At 53.2% G+C, this 25,012-nt stretch overlaps 1 protein-coding gene across 1 annotated transcript in view; it reads left to right on the top strand.

The window, feature by feature from the left end:
• TTC17 (tetratricopeptide repeat domain 17) overlaps nucleotides 1-25,012 on the top strand; it is a 136,820-nt gene that overhangs the window by 35,487 nt on the left and 76,321 nt on the right. The window contains exons 10-15 of the mRNA XM_075326381.1: nucleotides 2,280-2,392; nucleotides 8,573-8,710; nucleotides 10,406-10,521; nucleotides 18,235-18,403; nucleotides 19,029-19,106; nucleotides 19,634-19,858. Of these exons, the coding sequence (XP_075182496.1) occupies nucleotides 2,280-2,392; nucleotides 8,573-8,710; nucleotides 10,406-10,521; nucleotides 18,235-18,403; nucleotides 19,029-19,106; nucleotides 19,634-19,858 (839 nt within the window). The remainder of the gene's footprint in view (nucleotides 1-2,279; nucleotides 2,393-8,572; nucleotides 8,711-10,405; nucleotides 10,522-18,234; nucleotides 18,404-19,028; nucleotides 19,107-19,633; nucleotides 19,859-25,012) is intronic.

Below are 25,012 nucleotides of genomic sequence, written 5' to 3'. Positions count from 1 at the left end.
GTTCGGTGTCTTGCGGGAGGGAAGGGTTGGGGCTCGGTGTATTGCGGGAGGGAAGAGTTGGGGCTCGGTGTATTGCGGGAGGGAAGGGTTGGGGCGCGGTGTGTTGCAGGGGTGAAGGGTTGGGGCTCAGTGTAGTAAAGGAGGGAAGGGTTGGGGCTCGGTGTAGTGCAGGAGGGAAGGGTTGGGGCTCGGTGTAGTGCAGGAGGGAAGGGTTGGGGCTCGGTGTATTGCGGGAGGGAAGGGTTGGGGCTCAATGTATTGTGGAAGGGAAGGCGGGACTCGGTGTATTGCAGGAGGGAAGGGTTAGGGCTCGTTGTATTGCAGGAGGGAAGTGTTAGGGCTCGGTGTATTGCGGGAGGGAAGGGTTGGGGCTCAGTGTATTGCGGGAGGGAAGGGTTGGGGCTCGGTGTATTGCGGTAGGGAAGGCATGGGGCTCGGTGTATTGCGGGAGGGAAGGGTTTGGGCTCGGTGTATTGCGGGAGGGAAGGGTTAGGGCTCGGTGTATTGCGGGAGGGAAGGGTTAGGGCTCGGTGTATTGCAGGAGGGAAGTGTTAGGGCTCGGTGTATTGTGGGAGGGAAGGGTTGGGGCTCGGTGTATTGCGGGAGGGAAGAGTTGGGTCTCTGTGTCCTGCAGGAGGGAAGTTTTTGAGGCTCGGTGTCTTGCGGGAGGGAAGGGTTGGGGTTTGGTGTCCTGCGGGAGGGAAGGGTTGGGGTTCGGTGTCCTGCGGGAGGGAAGGGTTGAGGCTCAGTGAATTGCGGGAGGGAAGTGTTTGGCACTTGGTGTATTGTTGGAGGGAAGGGTTTGGGCCTCTGTGTCCTGCGGGAGGGAAGGGTTGGGGCTCGGTGTCCTGCGGGAGGGAAGGGTTGGGGCTCGGTGTATTGCGGGAGGGAAGGGTTGGGGCTCGGTGTATTGCGGGAGGGAAGGGTTGGGGCGCGGTGTGTTGCAGGGGTGAAGGGTTGGGGCTCAGTGTAGTGAAGAAGGGAAGGGTTGGGGCTCAGTGTAGTGAAGAAGGGAAGGGTTGGGGCTCGGTGTAGTGAAGGAGGGAAGGGTTGGGGCTCGGTGTAGTGAAGAAGGGAAGGGTTGGGGCTCAGTGTAGTGAAGAAGGGAAGGGTTGGGGCTCGGTGTAGTGAAGGAGGGAAGGGTTGGGGCTCGGTGTAGTGCAGGAGGGAAGGGTTGGGGCTCGGTGTAGTGCAGGAGGGAAGGGTTGGGGCTCGGTGTAGTGCAGGAGGGAAGGGTTGGGGCTCGGTGTAGTGCAGGAGGGAAGGGTTGGGGCTCGGTGTATTGTGGGAGGGAAGGGTTGGGGCTCGGTGTATTGTGGGAGGGAAGGGTTGGGGCTCGGTGTATTGTGGGAGGGAAGGGTTGGGGCTCGGTGTATTGCGGGAGGGAAGAGTTGGGTCTCTGTGTCCTGCAGGAGGGACGTTTTTGAGGCTCGGTGTCCTGCGGGAGGGAAGGGTTGGGGTTTGGTGTCCTGCGGGAGGGAAGGGTTGAGGCTCAGTGAATTGCGGGAGAGAAGTGTTTGGAACTTGGTGTATTGTTGGAGGGAAGGGTTTGGGCCTCTGTGTCCTACGGGAGGGAAGGGTTGAGGTTCGGTGTCCTGCGGGAGGGAAGGGTTGGGGCTCGGTGTATTGCGGGGGGGAAGGGTTGGGGTTCGGTGTCCTGCGGGAGGGAAGGGTTGGGGCTCGGTGTATTGCGGGAGGGAAGAGTTGGGTCTCTGTGTCCTGCAGGAGGGACGTTTTTGAGGCTCGGTGTATTGCGGGGGGGAAGGGTTGAGGCTCGGTGTATTGCGGGAGGGAAGGGTTGGGGCTCGGTGTATTGCGGGAGGGAAGGGTTTGGGCCTCTGTGTCCTACGGGAGGGAAGGGTTGAGGTTCGGTGTCCTGCGGGAGGGAAGGGTTGGGGCTCGGTGTATTGCGGGGGGGAAGGGTTGGGGTTCGGTGTCCTGCGGGAGGGAAGGGTTGGGGCTCGGTGTATTGCTGGAGGGAAGGGTTTGGGACTTGGTGTATTGTTGAAGGGAAGGGTTGGGGCTCGGTGTATTGCGGGAGGGAAGGGTTGGGGCTCGGTGTATTGCGGGGGGGAAGGGTTGGGGCTCGGTGTATTGCGGGGGGGACGGGTTGGGGCCCGGTGTCCTGGAAGAGCATTATTAATCGAGGCTATGCTTATTATTTGTATGGGGTTGTGCCGACCCTCTTCCAAAATAGGAAGAGTGACCTGAGTTGAGAACGTTTCTGCACAGTGTACAGGGACGTGTTATGTGATGTGTAAACCTGGTAATTGTTTTAGGAAACCATCAGATTTGTCAAATGAGCAGTGGTAAGCACAGTCTGCACTGCCCCTGGGACCTACCAGTGCGTTACCACCGGGGAGACATCTTTGAAAATGTGGAGCATGTGCTGGTGAGTACCGGCAAACCTAGAAGACAGAACCAAGCAATACACATCTGTTCTCACTTGTTTGTTCTTTTCTCCTGGTGCACAGACAAGTCACATTTGTTAGTAGTTTCCTTATTTCTTTGTCGCTCCATTGGGAGACCCAGACAATTGGGTGTATAGCTCATGCCTCCGGAGGCCACACAAAGTATTACACTAAAAGTGTAAAGCCCCTCCCCTTCTGCCTATACACCCCCCGTGCATCACGGGTTCCTCAGTTTACATGCTTTGTGCGAAGGAGGTCAGACATGCACGCATAGCTCCACAGCTTAGTCAGCAGCAGCTGCTGACTATGTCGGATGGAAGAAAAGAGGGCCCATAACAGGGCCCCCAGCATGCTCCCTTCTCACCCCACTCTTGTCGGCGGTGTTGTTAAGGTTGAGGTACCCATTGCGGGTACGGAGGCTGGAGCCCACATGCTGTTTTCCTTCCCCATCCCTTGATGGGCTCTGGGGAAGTGGGATCCTAATTCGGTCTCCAGACACTGAGACCGTGCTCCATCCACAGCACCTGGGATATCTGCTGGATAGGAGCCGAGTATCGTCAGGGACACTGCTGCTTTGAGGTACTCTGTGTCCCCGTGGGGACCGCGCACAGAATCACTCCAGCATTGCTGGGTGTGTTAGTGCACCGGGGACCGCGGCGCTGACCGCGTTTGTGTCATCACACACTACAGCGTGCTGGTGTGCTTGGTTTACTAGAGACTACCGCCTGACCGCGCGCTGCCATTGCAACACGGCAGCGCGCCTGGGATTGTTTGTACGCCGAGGACTTCCGCGCAGACCGAGCTTATACGCCGGCCGCGCTTATAACTTGAGTCCCCGGCTTTTCAGGCCTAGTCTCGGTCTTTTCCCGCCCCCAGGCCTGTCAGTCAGGGGAAGGGAGAGATGTTGTGCAGAACGTCAGCACTGAGGGCTGGAGCGTGCTTTGCATACTCCACCCCCCTCACTGTGCACAGTGGGGCACCAGACTCCCGCACTTTTTCGGGCACGCCCACGGCCTCCTCCTCTCCTCAGGACGCCGGCAGCCATTCCTGTCAGCTCTTCCGACGCTGGAGAGGGGAGACAAGCTCTGGGAGACCCAGGCAGTGTTTCTGGTGACCACACAACCGCTTGACCGGTCGGTAAGCAGCACCTATGGTGCTGGCCCCACTAGTGCAGTAGTGTACATATAGATTATATCCTTATATGCTATACTTTACACTGTATGGTGCACGATTGATTTTTGGCTATATACCCTCCGGGATTGCTCAGAGGACACAACAGCATGTCGTCCACAAGAAGCAATGGTGCCAAAGCACAGACTTGCTATGCTGCCTGCGCTGCATGTACGGCTATACTACCGGCAGGTTCCACTGACCCTCATTGTGTGCAATGCTCGGCCCCTGTGGCACTTTCTCAGCCGGAGCCTCTGCGAAGGGGGGCCCAGGGGGAACCACCAGCTAACACTGTACATGTGACGGGGACAGAGTTTGCAGTTTTTACTGATAGACTTTCTGAGACTATGGCTAAGATATTAGAAGCCTTGCAGTCCAGACCGGTATCTCAGACCATGGGCACTGTGGAATCACTGCACCATGGTCCACCTCAGTTGGAGCAACAATGTCCTCCCGGGGTGTCTCATAGGTCCCAGGGTGAGGTCTCTGACACGGACCGCAGTCCCAGACCACCTAACGAGCTCGCTGGGAAACTCACTCGACATCATCACATTGTTCACGGTCTCAGCAGGACTCTCTGTATGATGAGGCGGAGGTAGCTGATCAGGATTCTGATCCTGAGGCCGCTCTCAACCTAGATACACCTGATGGGGACGCCATAGTGAATGATCTTATCGCGTCCATCAATCAAATGTTGGATATTTCTCCCTCAGGTCCTCCAGTGGAGGAGTCAGCTTCTCAGCAGGAGAAATTCCGTTTTAGGTTTCCCAAGCGTACCACGAGTATGTTTCTGGACCACTCTGACTTCAGAGAGGCAGTCCAGAAACACCGAGCTTGTCCTGATAAGCGTTTTTCCAAGCGCCTTAAGGATACACGTTATCCATTTCCCCCTGACGTGGTCAAGGGCTGGACTCAGTGTCCCAAGGTGGATCCCCCAATCTCCAGACTTGCGGCTAGATCCATAGTTGCAGTGGAAGATGGAGCTTCACTCAAGGATGCCACTGACAGACAGATGGAGCTCTGGTTGAAATCCATCTATGAAGCTATCGGCGCGTCTTTTGCTCCAGCATTCGCAGCCGTATGGGCACTCCAAGCTATCTCAGCGGGTCAAGCGCAGATTGACGCAATCACACGTACGTCTGCGCCGCAAGTGGCGTCCATAACCACTCAGACGACGGCATTTGCGTCCTACGCTATTAATGCCATCCTGGACTCTGCGAGCCGTACGGCGGTTGCAGCCGACAATTCGGTGGCAATACGCAGGGCATTGTGGCTACGGGAATGGAAGGCAGATTCGGCTTCCAAAAAAGTGCTTAACCAGTTTGCCATTTTCTGGTGACCGTTTGTTTGGTGAGCGATTGGATGAAATAATCAAGCAATCCAAGGGAAAGGATACATCCTTACCCCAGGCCAAACCAAACATACCCCAACAGAGGAGGGGACAGTCGAGGTTTCGGTCCTTTCGGGGCGCGGGCAGGTCCCAATTCTCCTCGTCCAAAAGGCCTCAGAAGGATCAGACAAACTCCGATTCATGGCGGTCTAAGTCACGTCCTAAAAAGACCGCTGGAGGTGCCGCTACCAAAGCGGCTTCCTCATGACTTACGGCCTCCTCACACCGCATCCTCGGTCGGTGGCAGGCTCTCCCGCTTTTGCGACACCTGGCTGCCACAGGTAAAAGACCGTTGGGTGAGAGACATTCTGTCTCACGGTTACAGGATAGAGTTCAGCTCTCGTCCTCCGACTCGATTCTTCAGAACATCTCCGCCTCCCGAGCGAGCCGATGCTCTTCTGCAGGCGGTGGACACTCTAAAGGCGGAAGGAGTGGTGATCCCGGTTCCTCTTCAGCAACAGGGTCACGGTTTTTACTCAAACCTGTTTGTGGTTCCAAAGAAAGACGGGTCCTTCCGTCCTGTCCTGGACCTAAAACTGCTCAACAAACACGTAAAGACCAGGCGGTTCCGGATGGAATCCCTTCGCTCCGTCATCGCCTCAATGTCCCAGGGAGACTTCCTTGCATCAGTCGATATCAAAGATGCGTATCTTCACGTACCGATTGCTCCAGAGCATCAGCGCTTCCTGCGTTTCGCCATAGCAGACGAACACCTTCAGTTCGTGGCTCTGCCGTTCGGCCTGGCGACAGCCCCACGGGTTTTCACCAAGGTCATGGCTACAGTAGTGGCGGTCCTTCACTCTCAGGGACACTCGGTGATTCCTTACTTAGACGATCTCCTAGTCAAGGCACCCTCTCAAGAGGCATGCCAACACAGCCTCAATGCTACTCTAGAGACTCTCCAGAGTTTCGGTTGGATCATCAATTTTCCAAAGTCAAATCTGACTCCGGCCCAATCACTGACATATCTTGGCATGGAGTTTCATACTCTCTCAGCGATAGTGAAGCTTCCGCTGGACAAACAGCGTTCACTGCAGACAGGGGTGCAATCTCTCCTTCAAGGCCAGTCACACCCCCTGAGGCGCCTCATGCACTTCCTAGGGAAGATGGTGGCAGCAATGGAGGCAGTCCCTTTTGCGCAGTTTCATCTGCGCCCACTTCAATGGGACATTCTCCGCAAATGGGACAGGAAGTCGACGTCCCTCGACAGGAACGTCTCCCTCTCCCAAGCAGCCAAAGCTTCCCTTCGGTGGTGGCTTCTTCCCACTTCATTGTCGAAGGGGAAATCCTTCCTACCCCCATCCTGGGCGGTGGTCACGACGGACGCGAGTCTGTCAGGGTGGGGAGCAGTCTTTCTCCACCACAGGGCTCAGGGTACGTGGACTCAGCAGGAGTCCTCCCTTCAGATCAATGTTCTGGAGATCAGGGCAGTGTATCTTGCCCTAAAAGCGTTCCAGCAGTGGCTGGAAGGCAAGCAGATCCGAATTCAGTCGGACAACTCCACAGCGGTGGCTTACATCAACCACCAAGGCGGCACACGCAGTCGTCAGGCTTTCCAGGAAGTTCAGCGGATTCTGATGTGGGTGGAAGCCACGGCCTCCACCATATCCGCAGTTCACATCCCGGGCGTAGAAAACTGGGAAGCAGACTTTCTCAGTCGCCAGGGCATGGACGCAGGGGAATGGTCCCTTCACCCGGACGTGTTTCAGGAGATCTGTTGCCGCTGGGGGATGCCGGACGTCGACCTAATGGCGTCCCGGCACAACAACAAGGTCACGGCATTCATGGCACGATCTCACGATCACAGAGCTCTGGCGGCAGACGCCTTAGTTCAAGATTGGTCGCAGTTTCAACTCCCTTATGTGTTCCCACCTCTGGCACTGTTGCCCAGAGTGATACGCAAGATCAGGGCCGACTGCCGCCGCGCCATTCTCGTCGCTCCAGACTGGCCGAGGAGGTCGTGGTACCCGGATCTGTGGCATCTCACGGTGGGCCAACCGTGGGCACTGCCAGACCGTCCAGACTTGCTGTCTCAAGGGCCGTTTTTCCATCTGAATTCTGCGGCCCTCAACCTGACTGTGTGGCCATTGAGTCCTGGATCCTAGCGTCTTCAGGGTTGTCTCAAGAGGTCATTGCCACTATGAGACAGGCCAGGAAACCAACGTCCGCCAAGATCTACCACAGGACGTGGAAGATATTCCTTTCTTGGTGCTCTGATCAGGGATTTTCTCCCTGGCCATTTGCATTGCACACGTTTCTTTCCTTTCTTCAATCAGGATTGGAAAAAGGTTTGTCGCTCGGCTCCCTTAAGGGACAAGTCTCAGCGCTCTCTGTGTTCTTTCAGAAGCGTCTTGCCAGGCTTTCTCAGGTACGCACGTTCCTGCAAGGGGTTTGTCACATTGTTCCTCCTTACAGGCGGCCGTTAGAACCCTGGGATCTGAACAGGGTTCTGCTGGCCCTTCAGAAGGCACCCTTTGAACCTTTGAAAGATATTTCTCTTTCTCGCCTTTCGCAGAAAGTGGTCTTCCTAGTAGCAGTCACCTCACTTCGGAGAGTGTCTGAGCTAGCAGCGCTGTCATGCAAAGCCCCTTTCCTGGTGTTTCACCAGGACAAGGTGGTGCTGCGCCCGGTTCCGGAATTCCTTCCTAAGGTGGTATCCACTTTTCATCTCAATCAGGATATCTCCTTGCCTTCTTTTTGTCCTCATCCAGTTCATCAATGTGAAAGGGATTTGCATTTGTTGGATCTGGTGAGAGCACTCAGAATCTACATTTCCCGTACGGCGCCTCTGCGCCGCTCGGATGCACTCTTTGTCCTTGTCGCTGGTCAGCGTAAGGGGTTACAGGCTTCCAAATCCACCCTGGCTCGGTGGATCAAGGAACCAATTCTTAACGCCTACCGTTCTTCTGGGCTTCCGGTTCCCTCAGGGCTAAAGGCCCATTCTACCAGAGCCGTGGGTGCGTCCTGGGCTTTACGGCACCAGGCGACGGCTCAGCAGGTGTGTCAGGCAGCTACCTGGTCGAGCCTGCACACTTTCACCAAACACTATCAGGTGCATGCCTATGCTTCGGCGGATGCCAGCCTAGGTAGACGAGTCCTTCAGGCGGCGGTTGCCCACCTGTAGGAACGGGCCGTTTTACGGCTCTATTATGAGGTATTATTTTACCCACCCAGGGACTGCTTTTGGACGTCCCAATTGTCTGGGTCTCCCAATGGAGCGACAAAGAAGAAGGGAATTTTGTTACTTACCGTAAATTCCTTTTCTTCTAGCTCCAATTGGGAGACCCAGCACCCGCCCTGTTGTTTTTTCGTGTACACATGTTGTTCATGTTGAATGGTTTCAGTTCTCCGAGATTCTTCGGATTGAAGTTACTTTAAACCAATTTATTTGCTTTCCTCCTTCTTGCTTTTGCACTAAAACTGAGGAACCCGTGATGCACGGGGGGTGTATAGGCAGAAGGGGAGGGGCTTTACACTTTTAGTGTAATACTTTGTGTGGCCTCCGGAGGCATGAGCTATACACCCAATTGTCTGGGTCTCCCAATTGGAGCTAGAAGAAAAGGAATTTACGGTAAGTAAACAAAATTCCCTTCTTTTCCAGTTTGGTGATGACACCTCCTCCGCACAGATGACATCTGACAATGTAGATCTCCAGGCAAATCAGAGTGTTCTGCTGCAGCGCCCCCTAGTGTCCCGCTCTGCAGTGAAGGTGTGGGGCCTAGATGCCGCATCATTTCATGTAAGTGACATCACAGTACCATAAACAGATTGCGTGCACCCGTACATTAACTACCGTATGTCAATGTGTGTGTGTTTGTTTTATACCGAATTTTTCTGATTTACAAGCGCAATTTTTCCAAAAATTTGGAAGAAAAATGAGGGGTGCATCTTATTCGAAGGTAGCTTACCGGGAGGAGATGGAGAGGGGTCACAGGAGGCAGAGGCGATGCTGCAGGCGCCTGTGCTGCAGCAGGGGCCCTCCTGAAAATGTCAGCGGTGCGTCTTCAAAAAATGGTGCCCGGAGTCGTCATGTGCGCAGATGGAGCTCTCTGCTCAATATCTCATTTGTGCACGCGCAGACTCCGGTCGCCATTTCTTTGAAGCCTGCACCACCTACAATTTGTGGATGTTGCCTACATCTGCCTCACCGTACCCGCAGCAAGCATCTTGAACACCGGCCGCATCGCTCCTGCCTCCTGTGACCCTGGTCCACCACCGCTTCCACCCCCTCCCAGTAAGACACCACCGGATTATAAGACAGACCCCCTTTTTTACCTTTTTTTTTTTTTTTCTAAATTTGGGGTGGGTCTTCTAAAGCAAAAAATACAGTGTGTGTGTGTATATATGTATGTATGTATAGTGTGTCCACCCATATCCTGCCCACCACCATTAAATTGAGAACGGCGGCAGCTATAGGCATAGAAGTGGTGTCTAGGTATAGTAAAGTATCCATGCGCTACGCAATGAAACCACCTATAGCGCCACCTGGTGGAAAACAACAGAGTTACCATTTTTATCTCGAAAACGGAACGAGATAGAGAAAAAGTGAATTACAAAGTTGTAGGGCATCATCAATTCAATACGAATCGACACCTTGCATACAGAAATGCTATGATATGAAACCCATGCCCCCCCCAAAACATTGAATGCTGGTCACGCATATGGCGCTCATTTAACTTTGACGCTCAAAGTGGCCGCCGTCAGCTGCAATGCACATCTGGGCTCTGCACAGCATACTGTATCCTGCTGCACGTTGTGCAATATGGCAGGTGACACGTTTGCACAAGCATCTGTGATACATCGTCGTAGGTCCTGCAATGTTGGTGGAGGGGTCGCATACACCTGCTGTTTGATGTGACCTCACAGAAAGAAGTCCAATGGGGTCAGGTCAGGTCAGGTGAGTGTGGAGGCCACTCCATGCAGCCTCCATACCCAATGACTTGTAGGAAGGTCTCCATGAGGTATCTCTTCACGTCCGCAGCCTTGTGAGTTTTATACGTTCTAATCATAGCATTTCTGTATGCAAGGTGTCGATTCGTATTGAATTGATGATGCCCTACAACTTTGTAATTCATTTTTTTTCTCTATCTCGTTCCATTTTCGAGATAAAAATGCTAACTTTGTTGTTTTCCACCAGGTGGCGCTATAGGTGGTTTCATTGCGTAGCGCATGGCTACTTTACTATACCTAGACACCACTTCTATGCCTATAGCTGCCGCCGTTCTCAAGTTAATGGCGGAGGACAGGATATGGGTGGACACAATGTATAATATAAATATAATAAAGAATCTGATTGAATTTCCATAAAGGTGCACTGTCCACAAGTTCAACGTTCCCCATGGCTAGAAGGGGTTAAAGATTGCCGCTAACTTATTAAAATATAAAAAAAAAAAATAATAAGTCAATAATATTGTTGTTTATTTTTTTTTTTTAGGAAGAAACCGATGATCTTTGGCCCAAGAAAGTGGATTGTGCTAAAAAGTATCCAACGGTGCCACCTCCTGAAGAGCTTCCAAAATATTACCTACCTCCTGCGCAGCCTGGCCTGAGGTATGGACAGCTGACCGTACACGTGAGACAGCGGACGGCCATCTTTCCCTTCCACCCCATACATCTGAGCTCTCGGCTTAGTGTTTGGGTTTTCAATGCCCAATGTGGAGAACATCTCTGCCAGTGACTTACCTTTCATGAAAACAAGAGGTTCGGGCATTGACATTCCCACCCCTTTACCCTTTTCTCCCCAACATCTTCGGTTTGGGGAGTCGAGAGACCCCATACACGTCAGGTGGTTGGACACTACTACTGGAGGCAGGTTTGGGTGACTTTCCTTTTTGTGTGGGCGCCTTTACTGTTGTCAGTATACACCCCCTGATCAGATCTGCAACACTACACCGCGCCTCATAAACCATAATATATTTCTGTGGACGCTCTGGGGTCTCCAGGGCAAGAGACCACTGTTGCAGCCGTCCTCCACTCTGATTTATAGCAGGGAATTCCAAATATGAGGGCCAGAATAAAGGTCCTGCTGGTAAAATTATAGAAGGCCTGGACAAGCAGGGCCGCCACTAGGAATATCAGGGCCCCATATTGGCAGAATGTTCGGGCACCCTTGAGACTCCAACAAATGTTGGAAGAAAAAATGGATCCAGCTCTTTAACATTCAGCGTGCAATTTAATTATCCTTATTGGTGCACATTACAACATGTAGCGACACATCATTCACCCCCGGCGATCGTCCTGCCCCTGTCTCCAGCTCACGGAGCGCTTACCTTTCCCCACCGGCTGCCACGTCCTTGCCATCTTCGGGGCTCTGCGTTGCATGCAGCAGTGTGATGAGGTTGCACAGTGATAACCTAATCATGCTGCTGCACGCTGGGTCGTGGGATGCTCTGCTCCACTGACGTTTCCTTCAGAATCAGCACGAGGCTAATTTGCGTGCAATGTCCCTTTCTTTGTCGCTCTATTGGGAGACCCAGACAATTGGGTGTATAGCCACTGCCTCCGGAGGCCACACAAAGCACTACACCCAAAAGTGCAAGGCCCCTCCCCTTCTGCCTATACACCCCCTGTGGGATCACGGGCTCCTCAGTTTTCATGCTTTGTGCGAAGGAGGTCAGACATCCACGCATAGCTCCACTGTTTAGTCAGCAGCAGCTGCTGACTATGTCGGATGGAAGAAAAGAGGGCCCATACTAGGGCCCCCAGCATGCTCCCTTCTCACCCCACTTTTGTCGGCGGTGTTTGTTAAGGTTGAGGTACCCATTGCGGGTACGGAGGCTGGAGCCCACATGCTGCTTTCCTTCCCCATCCCCTTAGGGCTCTGGGTGAAGTGGGATCTTATCGGTCTCCAGGCACTGAGGCCGTGCTCCATCCACAGCCCCTGGGAATCTGCTGGACATGGAGCGGAGTATCCTCAGGGACATGGCCCTGCTACGTTGAGGTACTCTGTGTCCCCGTGGGGACCGCGCACAAACACACGGCAGCACTGCTGGGTGTGTTAGTGCGCCAGGGATGGCGGCGCTGCCCGCACTGGTGCCATCGCACACTACAGCGTGCTGGGTGTGTTAGAGTATTGGGGGACTGCCGCGCTAACCGCCGCTGCCATTTTTATCTCAGGCGCGGCTGGGACTTGTGGTGCGCCGGGGACTTCCGCGCCGACCAGGGCTTATATGCCGGGCCGCGCTTATTACTCTAGTCCCCGGCTTTTGCGGCCTTCTCTCACTTCGTTACCGCCCACTGGCCTGCCAGTCAGGGTAAGGGCGTGACGCTGCACAGCACGGCAGCGCTGAGAGATGGAGCATGCTTTGCATACTCCACCCCTCTCACTGTACACAGTGTGAAACCGGATTCCCGCACTTTCTGGGGCACGCCCACGGCCTCCTCCTCTACACAGGACGCCGGCAGCCATTCATGTCAGTTTTTTCTGTGACTGAGAAAAGAGACAAGTTTGGGAAGACCCTGGCAGGGATTCTGGTGGTCACACAACCGCTGTGAGCGGGCGGTAAGCAGCACCTGTGGTGCTGACCCCACTAGTACCGAAATGCACATATAGATATATGCTTGTACGCTATACATTGCACTGTTCGGTCGCACTTTTGTATTTTGGCTATATACCCTCCTTGATTGTTCGGGGGAGATAACAGCATATCGTCTGTGAAAAACAAGAGTGCAGAAGCACAGGTTTTCTATGCAGCCTGTACAGCATGTACGGCTATGCTGCCGGCAGGTTCCACGGACCCCAATTGTATGCAATGCACGGCCCTTGTGGAACTTACTCAGCCGGAGTCTCTGCTAATGGTCCAGGTGGCGGGGACGGAGTTTGCAGTATCTACTTCAGACTTTCTGAGACTATGGCTAAGATACTAGAAGCCTTGCAGTCCAGACCGGTCCCTCAGACCATGGGCTCTGTTGATTCATTGCCCCTGGCCCCCCCCCCCCAGTTGGTACAACAAGGTGCTCCTGGAGTGTCTCAGGGATCCCAGGGTGAGGGGTCTGACTCGGACCGCAGTCCCAGACCCCCTAAGCGACCTCGCTGGGAGCATCCCTCGACGTCACAGCATCATTCAGGGTCTCAGCATGGGGACTCTCTCTATGATAAGGCGGAGGTATCTGATCAGGATTCTGATCCTGAGAACGTTCTCTACCTGGATACACCTGATTGTGACACCGTAGTGAACGATCTTACGGCGTCCATCAATCATATGTTGGTTATTTCTCCCTCAGCTCCTACGCCTGAGGAGTCAGCTTCTCAGCAGGAGAAGTTCCGTTTCAGGTTCCCCAAGCGTACATTGAGTACGCTTTCTGGATCACTCTGACTTCAGGGAGGCAGTCCAGAACCACCAGGCTTCTCCAGATATCGTTTTTGCCTTAAGGATACACGTTATCTCTTCCCTTTTGACGTTGTCAAGGGCTGGGTTCAGTGTTCCAATGTGGACCTCCTATCTCCAGCGGCTAAATCCTTAGTTGCAGTGGAAGATATGGCTTCACTCAAAGATGCCACTGACAGACAGATGGAGCTCTAGGTGAAATCCATCTATGAAGCTATTGCCGTGTCTTTGCTCCAGCTTTCGCAGCCGTCTGGGCGCTCCAAGCGGTCTCAGCGGCTCAAGCGCAAATTGAGGCAGTCACACGTATGTCTGCGTCGCAGGCTGCGTCTTTAACATCTCAAACGTCAGCGTTTGCGTCATACGCCATAATGCTGTCCTGGACTCGGCGAGCCGGAAGGCGGTTGCGTCCGACAATTCAGTGGTAATACGCAGAGCCTTGTGGTTGCGGGAATGGAAGGCAGATTCTGCTTCCAAAAAAGTGCCTAACCAGTTTGCCATTCTCTGGCGACCGCTTGTTTGGTGAGCGACTGGATGAAATCATCAAACAATCCAAGGGAAAGGATACATCCTTTCCTCAGGCTAAACCGATCATACCCCAACTGAGGAGGGGACAGTCGAGGTTTCGGTCCTTGCGGGGCGCAGGCAGGTCCAATTCTCCTCGTCCAAAAGGCCTCAGAAGGATCAGAGGAACTCCGACGCGTGGCGGTCTAAATCACGCCCTAAAAAGACCGCCGGAGGCGCCGCTACCAAGGCGGCTTCCTCATGACTTACGGCCTCCTCACACCGCATCCTCGGTCGGTGGCAGGCTCTCCCGCTTTTGCGACACCTGGCTGCCACAAGTAAAAGACCGTTGGGTGAGAGACATTTTGTCTCACGGTTACAGGATAGAGTTCAGCTCTCGTCCTCCGACTCGATTCTTCAGAACATCTCCGCCTCCCGAGCGAGCCAAGGCTCTGCTGCAGGCGGTGGGCATTCTGAAGGCAGAAGGAGTGGTGGTCCCGGTTCCTCTTCAGCAACAGGGTCACGGTTTCTACTCCAACCTGTTTGTGGTTCCAAAGGAGGACGGGTCCTTCTGTCCTGTTTTGGACCTAAAACTATTCAACAAACACGTAAGGACCAGGCGGTTCCGGATGGAATCCCTCCGCTCCGTCATCGCCTCAATGTCCCAAGGAGATTTCCTAGCATCGATCGATATCAGGATGCTTATCTCCACGTACCAATTGCTCCAGAGCATCAGCGCTTCCTGCGCTTCGCCATAGGAGACGAACACCTTCAGTTCGCGGCACTGCCGTTCGGCCTGGCGACAGACCCAAGGGTTTTCACCAAGGTCATGGCTACAGTAGTTGCGGTCCTCCACTCTCAGGGTCACTCAGTGATACCCTACTTAGACGATCTGCTGGTCAAGGCACCCTCTCAAGAGGCATGCCAACACAGCCTCAACGTTACTCTGGAGATTCTCCAGTTTCGGGTGGATCATCAATTTTCCAAAGTCAAATCTGACACCGGTCCAATCGCTGACATATCTTGGCATGGAGTTTCTTACTCTTCCAGCGATAGTGAAGCTTCCGCTGGACAAACAGCGGTCACTACAGACAGGGGTACAATCACTCCTTCAAGGTCGGTCACACCCCTTGAGGCGCCTCATGCACTTCCTGGGGAAGATGGTGGCAGCAATAGAAGCAGTCCCTTTCGCGCAGTTTCACCTGCGTCCTCTTCAATGGGACATCCTACGCAAGTGGGACAGGATGCCGACGTCCATAGACAGGAACGTCTACCTCTCTCAAGCAACCAAAGCTTCCCTTCAGGCGGTGGCTTCTTCCCACCTCATTATCGAAAGGGAAATCTTGCCTAACCCCATCCTGGGCGGTGGTCACGACGGACGCGAGTCTGTCAGGGTGGGGAGCGATCTTTCTCCACCACAGGGCTCAGGGTACGTGGACTCAGTAAGAGTCCTCACTTCAGATCAATGTTCTGGAGATCAGGGCAGTGTATCTTGCCCTAAAAGCGTTCCAACAGTGGCTGGAAGGCAAGCAGATCCGAATTCAGTCGGACAACTCCACAGCGGTGGCTTACATCAACCACCAAGGTGGGACACGCAGTCGGCAAGCCTTCCAGGAAGTCCGGCGGTTTCTGCTGTGGGTGGAAGCCACAGCACCCACCATATCCGCAGTTCACATCCCGAGCGTAGAAAACTGGGAAGCAGACTTTCTCAGTCGCCAGGGCATGGATGCAGGGGAATGGTCCCTTCACCCGGACGTGTTTCAGGAGATCTGTTGCCGCTGGGGGAGGCCGGACGTCGACCTAATGGCGTCTCAGCACAACAACAAGGTCCCGGCATTCATGGCGCGGTCTCACGTTCACAGAGCTTTGGCGGCAGACGCCTTCGTTCAGGATTGGTCGCAGTTTCAACTCCCTTATGCGTTCCCACCTCTGGCACTGTTGCCCAGAGTGTTACGCAAGATCAGGTCCGACTGCCGCCGCGCCATCCTTGTCGCTCCAAAGTGGCCAACGAGGTCGTGATACCCGGATCTGTGGCATCTCACGGTAGGCCAACCGGGGGAACTATCAGACCGACCAGACTTGCTGTCTCAAGGGTCGTTTTTTCCTTCAGAATTCTGCGACCCTCAACCTGATGGAGTGGCCATTGAGTCCTGGATCCTAGCATCTGCAGGGTTATCTCAAGGGGTCATTACCACTATGAGACAGGCCAGAAAACACACATCTGCCAAGATCTACCACAGAACGTGGAAGATATTCTTATCTTGGTCCTCTGCTCAGGGAGTTTCTCCCTGGCCAATTGCCTTGCCCACTTTCTTTCCTTCCTGCAATTCGGTTGGAAAAAGGTTGTCGCTCGGTTCCCTTAACGGACAAATCTCAGCGCTCTCTGTATTTTTTTTCAGAAGCGCCTAGCAAGACTACCTCAGGTACGCACGTTCCTGCAGGGGGTTTGCCGCTTAGTCCTTCCTTACAGACGACTGTTAGAACCCTGTGATTTGAACAGGGTGCTGATGGTTCTGCAGAAACCACCATTCGAGCCTATGAGGGATTTTTCTCTCTCACGCCTTTCGCAGAAAGTGGTTTTCCTAGGAGTAGTCACTTCACTTCGGAGAGTGTCTGTCGGGGCTGCATTGTCGTGAAAAGTCCCCTTCCCGGTGTCTCACCAGGTCAAGGGGTTCTGCGTCCGGTTCCGGAATTTCTCCCTAAGGTGGAATCCCCCCTTTCATCTCAATCAGGGTATCCGTACCCTCTGTTTGTCTTCATCCAGTTCACCAATGTGAAAAGGATTTGCACTTGATTAGATCTGGTGAGAGCACTCAGACTCTTCATCGATCGTACGGCGCCCCTGCGCCGCTCGGAAGCACTCTTGTCCTTGTCGCTAGCCAGCGTAAAGGGTTACAGGCTTCCAAATCAAGACTGGCTCGGTGGTTCAAGGAACCAATTCTCTAGCTTATCGTTCTGCTGGGCTTACGGTTCCCTCAGGGCTGAAGGTCCATTCTACCAGAGCTGTGGGTGCGTCCTGGGCTTTCAGGCACCAGGCTACGGCTCAGCTTGTGTGTCAGGCGGATACCTGGTCCAGCCTCCACACTTTCACGAAACACTGTCAGGTGCATACCTATGCTTCGGCGGATGCCAGCATAGGCAGACGAGTCCTTCAGGCGGCGGTTGCCCACCTGTAGAAAGGGGCCGTTTTACGGCTCTATTACGAGGTATTATTTTACCCACCCAGGGATTGCTTTTGGACGTCCCAATTGTCTGGGTCTCCCAATGGAGCGACAAAGAAGAAGGGAATTTTGTTTACTTACCGTAAATTCCTTTTCTTCTAGCTCTAATTGGGAGACCCAGCACCCGCCCCTGTTTTTTTGTATACACATGTTGTTCATGTTGAATGGTTTCAGTTCTCCGATATTCCTTCGGATTGAATTTGCTTAAACCAGTTTATTGGCTTTCCTCCTTCTTGCTTTTGCACTAAAACTGAGGAGCCCGTGATCCCACGGGGGGTGTATAGGCAGAAGGGGAGGGGCCTTGCACTTTTGGGTGTAGTGCTTTGTGTGGCCTCCGGAGGCAGTGGCTATACACCCAATTGTCTGGGTCTCCCAATTAGAGCTAGAAGAAAAGGAATTTACGGTAAGTAAACAAAATTCCCTTCTTTGCATGCAAATTAGCCGTGTGTAGTGGCCAAAGCGACACGGCCGGGCCTCTCTGCTACGCCTGTGACTGGTGCCTGGTGAAGAGCAGGGTTCGAGCCGGGGCTTAAAAAAAGCTAAGTAATTATCCCGGGCCCGGCCGGGACCCTCTTCAGCGGGCTCCATACACCAGCCATGGTTGTAATGCCCTGATGGTGGTCCTGTGGACACGTATTTCTTACATCATCTATACTAGAATGCAGCACGGTGCACAGTACTATGCTGTTTCTGTAATGTCCATTGGAGTTAAGGAACCCACATGGCACAGGCTGCGCGGCTCTTTCCAGACTCCTCTCCTCCTCTTATGTCCAATACATGAACTGCATTTCCCTCTCTTTTAGCCATCAGCAATGTGTGTGCAGTGTGTTCAGTAACTGATCGCCGTCTTCTGCCGTGTTAAGCGCAGCTCCGGTCCTCTACTTCATTATGTGACCACAACTGTGCCCTGCAGAGGTCACTTTCTCAAAGTAAGTCTATGAGAGCCAGAACAGGGCTCTCATAGACTTGCATTAAGAACGGAACGAACAGTCTGCTGTGTGAGCCGACAAGTCAGTGATACAGTAGAGAGACCAGAGCAAGTGATACAGTAGAGAGATGGCAACCGGTAGGACTTTACTGCTTACGCTGCCCCCACAATGCTGATGGCTGATGCTGGGGGTGATGATAAGAAATAATGAAGTGTTTTTTTGGGATTTCAAGTGTCATAGATATGTGCCATCCTTACATATTTTATTTCTTATCCCCCATCTTAGTGTCAGCCCCGCTGTCTTGAAGCAATTGGATGCAATAAGTGACCTGCCCGCGCCGGACTGCACATCTGTTCCAGAAATGCGCAAGAATGAGTCTCTTCAGAGGCTGCTAATGGAGGTGGAGGGGAAGCTGGACCTGCAGCAGCTGAAGCCAGACAGACATGCACAGCAGGTATATATATGTATACGCACCACATTGCTGTATACGCACCTCATTGCTGTATACGCACCTCATTGCTGTATACGCACCACATTGCTGTATACGCACCACATTGCTGTATACGCACCACATTGCTGTGTACGCTCCACATTGCTGTGTACGCACCACATTGCTGTGTACGCACCACATTGCTGTGTACGCACCTCATTGCTGTGTACGCACCTCATTGCTGTGTACGCACCTCATTGCTGTGTACGCACGTCACTGCTGTGTACGCACGTCACTGCTGTGTACGCACGTCACTGCTGTGTACGCACGTCACTGCTGTGTACGCACGTCACTGCTGTGTACGCACGTCACTGCTGTGTACGCACGTCACTGCTGTGTACGCACGTCACTGCTGTGTAGGCACGTCACTGCTGTGTAGGCACGTCACTGCTGTGTAGGCACGTCACTGCTGTGTAGGCACGTCACTGCTGTGTAGGCACGTCACTGCTGTGTAGGCACGTCACTGCTGTGTAGGCACGTCACTGCTGTGTACGCACGTCACTGCTGTGTACGCACTACATTGCAGTATACACAACCGCTCTCCTATTGGCAGTCCAGCGTCTCATTCCCCTGGGTGTTTTTCCCTCAGGCCCTGCAGTCTCTCATTAACAACCTCAGCATCTCAGAAGATGAGTTAAAGCTTTCCTTATATCAGTCTCTTGCTCAGGTATGTGATTTTTTTTTCTCCATTTTTGATATTAAAGGTACTTGTATTGAATAGAGATACATTGGAATAATCCGTCTGAGGTGCAGATTCTGGAACCGAGCCCGCACGATCCACAGCGGGTGTCAGCGGTTTACCTTCTTAATAGGAACAGCATTCTCTAAGGCTATGTAGCCGTGGATGTATCCGCAGGTACGTCCGCAGGTTTCCCGCAGCTGATCCCCGGAATCCGCAGCTATCCATTGCCTCGGGATTCCAGTGAAATAGCTGCGGTAAACCTGCGGACATTCGTGCGGCTTACCTGCGGAAGTCCCGGCCTCTATCTCCATAGTGGAGAGGCGGCGTTTCCGCAGGAATAATGGACATGCAGTTACGTGCGGCTGCAGGAAATCCGCAGCATATTCCACAGCCGCACATACCGCAGCGGGACACCGCACTCCCCATGTATATTGCTATAATAACCATCTTCTCTTCTGTATATTTGTCGCGTGAGATAAGGAGCGTCAGTTAATATGTTGCTTCTCTTTTAGCCAGCAGGCCCGGTGTGGTCCGTGTTGAATGAAGCAGCTCTGTATTGGCGGGCCTTAGGAAACTGCACCCAGGCCATCGCTTGCCTGCGCCGAGCCTTGAACGTGGCTCCGGCTCAGCACCAACATGTGCCATTGGTGAATCTGGCGAATTTACTAATGCACCACGGACTTCACCTGGATGCCAGTAAATTATTAGTACAAGCAAGGACCTTGGAGCTGACAGAGGTGAGTGCACCGACGACACCTGGTACAGAGTCTCTTCTATGGCCCCTTAGGACCGGCAGCTAAATTATACAGAAAACCACTGCTTTATCACTAGAGCGTCCTCTTGGATTACATGGGGCCCAGTGAAATAAGTGGATCTCTATGTAATACACAGGAACCACCTGTATACAAGAGTAAGGGGTGCTGCTTACAGTCACTATCTGCACTGCACAGGTGATCACCTGGGGTGGCACAGTGGCTCAGTGGATAGCACTGCAGTCTTGTGGCGGCTCAGTGGTTAGCACTGCAGTCTTGTGGTGCCTCAGTGGTTAGCACTGCAGTCTTGTGGTGGCTCAGTGGTTAGCACTGCAGTCTTGTGGCGGCTCAGTGGTTAGCACTGCAGTCTTGTGGCGGCTCAGTGGTTAGCACTGCAGTCTTGTGGCGGCTCAGTGGTTAGCACTGCAGTCTTGTGGCGGCTCAGTGGTTAGCACTGCAGTCTTGTGGCGGCTCAGTGGTTAGCACTGCAGTCTTGTGGCGGCTCAGTGGTTAGCACTGCAGCCTTGTGGCGGCTCAGTGGTTAGCACTGCAGTCTTGTGGCGGCTCAGTGGTTAGCACTGCAGTCTTGTGGCGGCTCAGGGGTTAGCACTGCAGTCTTGTGGCGGCTCAGTGGTTAGCACTGCAGTCTTGTGGCGGCTCAGGGGTTAGCACTGCAGTCTTGTGGCGGCTCAGTGGTTAGCACTGCAATCTTGTGGCGGCTCAGGGGTTAGCACTGCAGTCTTGTGGCGGCTCAGTGGTTAGCACTGCAGTCTTGTGGCGGCTCAGTGGTTAGCACTGCAGTCTTGGAGCGCTGGGGTCCTGGGTTCAAATCCCACCAAGGACACCATCTGCAAGGAGTTTGTATGTTCTCCCCGTGTTTGCGTGGGTTTCTTCCAGTTTCTTCCCACACTCCAAAAACATACTGATAGGAACTCTAGATTGTGAGCCCCAATGGGGACAGTGCTGCCAATGTATGTAAAGCGCTGTGAAATAATAGCGCTACATAAATGAATAAATATTATTATATCTGGCATGGATGACATTAAATGCAGCTCTTGGCTTCGCTATTGCAAAAAAAACAAAAAAAAAATGGCATGGGTAGGGTTTCACAGCAGAGAGGAGCCCACGGTAACAAAAATTAAAAAGCCTCAAGAAAAAAACCCAACAAAATACATTGCGGCTGATTTACAAAAGCCGTGTAACTTTAATACTGTGCAGATATAAACTAAACAGTCTGAAATGCGGCCGACGTCTCAGCCTCTGGAGCCTCTTCAGTCTCATTTTACACCTTTCCTTGGCTTACTTTGCACCTCTGTTGGGCGACATGTCGTGGACCAATGGATTTCACTTTAGGCTTCACATCATCAATCTAGACCTTTTTAGGGGTTTATATACCCAAACCGTATGGCCAAGCACAGCCAAGCCAGGTGAGCACCACAGCTATTGGTCGCTGTTGTCAGCCCCTAATGTTCTGTCTGGACATATTTACTGTCCCGGATTTTAATGTAGGCCTCGCCCCATCATAGACCTCATTTTTGAAAAGACTCATCTAAAATGCATGAGAAACAGAGACTGTGTTTTTTTTTTTTTTTTTTGTGCGCACGGAACTTAGTAAATCTACGTCTGATTTATATTGTAGCATCATTTCTAAAGTACCGTATTTTCTTTGTCGCTCCATTGGGAGACCCAGACGATTGGGTGTATAGCTACTGCCTCCGGAGGCCACACAAAGCATTACACTAAAAAGTGTAAGGCCCCTCCCCTTCTGGCTATACACCCCCAGTGGGATCACTGGCTCACCAGTTTTCTGCTTTGTGCGAAGGAGGTCAGACATGCACGCATAGCTCCACTGTTTAGTCAGCAGCAGCTGCTGACTATGTCGGATGGAAGAAAAGAGGGCCCATATGGGGCCCCCAGCATGCTCCCTTCTCACCCGTTGATGGTGTTGTAAGGTTGAGGTACCTATTGCTGGTACGGAGGCTGGAGCCCACATGCTGCTTTCCTTCCACATCCCCCTGAGGGGCTCTGAGGAAGTGGGATCCTGCCGGCCTCAAAGCTCTGACGCCGGGCTCCATCCACAGACCCATTTGAACCTGCTGGATACGGAGCTGGAGTACCGTTCAGGGACATGGCCCTGCACCATTACAGGTACTCTGTGTCCCCGTACACACAGGCACAGCACACTCCAGACTTGCTGGGTGTGCTAGTGCGCCGGGGACAGTAATGGGTTACAGTCACTGCAGCTTTGCTGAGTGACTTTGTGTTTTGGGAACTACCGCGCCGGACGCTCCGGGAGCGGCGGCGCGGCTGGGACTTGTAGTTCGCTGGGGACTGGGCGCCGACCGCGCTTTTACGGCGGCGGCGCTTATAAATCCAGTCCCCGGCTTCTGCGGCCTAGTGCCGCTTCGTTCCCGCCCCCTCCCTGTCACTCAGGGAAGGGGACAGACGCTGAGCAATCAGCAGCGCCGAGGGCTGGAGCCTTATTTACATGCTCCAGCCCTCTCACTGCACACTGTCGGACGCCGGATTCCCGCTCTGACTTGGGGCACGCCCACGGCCCGCCCCTCCTCACATGAGCTGGGGAAGAAGCCGGCAGCCATTACTGCAGTCCGAGCTCGGACTTTCGGTACCAAGGCAGGACGGTGGCGATCATACACCCGCTTATAGGCGGGCGGTAAGCGGCACACATAGTGCTGACCACAATATAACTGCAGTGTGTACATGTGTTGTTTTTAACTGCATAGGTCGCTATATGCCCGCTTGGGGAGCGACACATCAGCAGCAGGAAAGCAGGTGTGCTAAGGCACAGGCTTTCTAGGCTGCTTGTATTGCACGACTGAGGTGTTCATTTGTGTTTATGCTTATATGCTATACATTGCACTGTACAGTCGCTAGTCTTAGCTATATTCTCCTGGAATGGCTAGACTACAGCAGCAGAAAACCAAGGGTGCTGGGGCACAGGTTTTTTTCTATGCTGCTTGTATTGCATGGGCTGCAGTGTGCATTTGTACTTGTGCTTGTATGCTATACATTGCACTGTATGGTCACTCTTCTGGGCCATATTCCCCTAGATGACTAGTCTACAGCAGCAGAAGAGCTGGGGTGCCAGGGCACAGGCTTCTATGCTGCTTGGATTGCATGTGCTGCAGTGTTCATTTGTACTTGTGCTTGTATGCTATACATTGCACTGTACGGTCACTCTTCTGGGCTATATTCCCCTAGATGACTAGTATACAGCAGCAGAAGAGCAGGGGTGCCAGGGCACAGGCTTCTATGCTGCTTGTATTGCTTGTGCTGCAGTGGTCATTTGTACTTTATGCCTGTATGCTATACATTGCACTGTACGGTCACCAATCTTGGCTATATACTTCTAGATAGCTAGTCGGCAGCGGCAAAAAAGCAACACAGATTTTCAGTGCTGTTTTTACTACATGGGATGCTGTTCATGACACCGTCCCATTGTGTGCATGCTCCCCTGTAGCACGTCGTCTGCCGGGGTCTCTAGCACTTCGTCTGCCGGGGTCTCTACTAGTTGTGGCCAAAGAAACCACCTGTCAACCCTGTCCATGGACAGGGACGGAGTAGTCATAATATAGAGACTTGCAGTCCAGACAGGCCATGGGCAATCTACTTGACCAAAAGGCAGCTCTTCAGGGCTTTGATACTGACATCGCTCTCAATCCGGATACACCGGGTGGTAACGCCATACGGAATGATCCTATACCGTCCATCAATGGAAGGTTGGATTTTTCTCCCTCAGCTCCCCCAGTGGAGATAGGAGACGAACAGGAGAAGTCCCTTTTCAGTATCTCACACAGATATTGAGTATTTTTCTGGCCACGCTGACTTCAGAGAAGCAGTCCAGGAACACCACGCTTACCAGATAAGCGTCTTCTCCAAACGTTTTTAGGATACACGTTATCCCTTTTCCCCTGACGTGGTCAGCGCTGGACCCAGGGTCCAAAGGTGGATTCTCCAATCTCCAGGCTTGCATCTAGAGCCATAGTTGCACTGGAGATGGGGCTTCACTTAAAGATGCCATTCACAGACAGATGGACTCTGGTTGAAATCTGTCTAGGAAGCTATCGGCGTGTCGGTTGTTCCGGCATCCACAGCCGTATAGGCAACCTAACCTTTTCAGCTGTTCTTGCGCAGCTGGCCTTGAGCACAGGGACATCTGTACCGCAGAGGCGTCCGTAATCCCGCAATGTCTGCACTGCGACTTACCCTGTTAATACTGTCCTAAAAGTACAGTCGAGGTTTCGGTCCTTCTCAAGCTCCGGCAGGTCCCAATTGTCCTCGTGCAAAAGGGCTACAAAACCTCAGACAGGCTCAGATTCCGGCCGGGCTCAATCACGCCCAAGGAAGGCAGTCGGAGGAACCGCTACCAAGGCGGTCTCCTCAGGACTCTCAGCTCTCTCTCTCTCTCTCCGCATCCGCGGTTGATGGCAGACTCCCCCGCCTTTGGCGACATTTAGCTGCCACAGGTCACAGACCGGTGGGTGACGGACATTGTGCTCACGTGCACAGGACAGTGTTCTGTTCTCGTCCTCCGACTCCATTCTTCAGAACGGCCCCACCCCCCACCGAGCAGATGCCCTGCTGCAGGCGGTGGACGCTCTAAGAGCAGAAGGAGTGGTGATCCCTGTCCCCCCTCAGGAACGAGGGCGAGGGTTTGTACTCCAATCTCTTTTTGGCTCCAAAAAAGGACGGTTCCTTCCGTCCTGTTCTGGTCCTGAAACTGCTCAACGAGCATGCGAACGCCAGGCGGTTCCGGATGGGATCCCTCCGATCCGTCATTGCCTCAATGTCTCGAGGAGACTTCCTTGCCTCAGCAGACATCAAAGATGCCTATCTCCACGTGCCAATTGCTACGGAGCACCAACGTTTTCTACGTTTTGTGATAGGAGACGAACATCTTCAGTTCGTAGCTCTGCCATTCAGTCTGGCGACAGCCCCACGGGTGTTCACCAAGGTCATGGCAGCAGTGGTAGCAGTCTTGCACTCTCAGGGACACCCGGTGATCCCGTACTTGGACGATCTACTCGTCAAAGCACCATCCCTCGAGGCATGCCAACGCAGCCTGAATGTTACGCTGGAGACTCTCCAGACTTTCGGGTGGATCATCAATTTGGCAAG

Source organism: Anomaloglossus baeobatrachus, chromosome 10 (genome assembly GCF_048569485.1).
Source record: "Anomaloglossus baeobatrachus isolate aAnoBae1 chromosome 10, aAnoBae1.hap1, whole genome shotgun sequence".
NCBI classification, from domain to species: domain Eukaryota; kingdom Metazoa; phylum Chordata; class Amphibia; order Anura; family Aromobatidae; genus Anomaloglossus; species Anomaloglossus baeobatrachus.
This window is presented reverse-complemented; position numbering and strand designations above follow the sequence as displayed.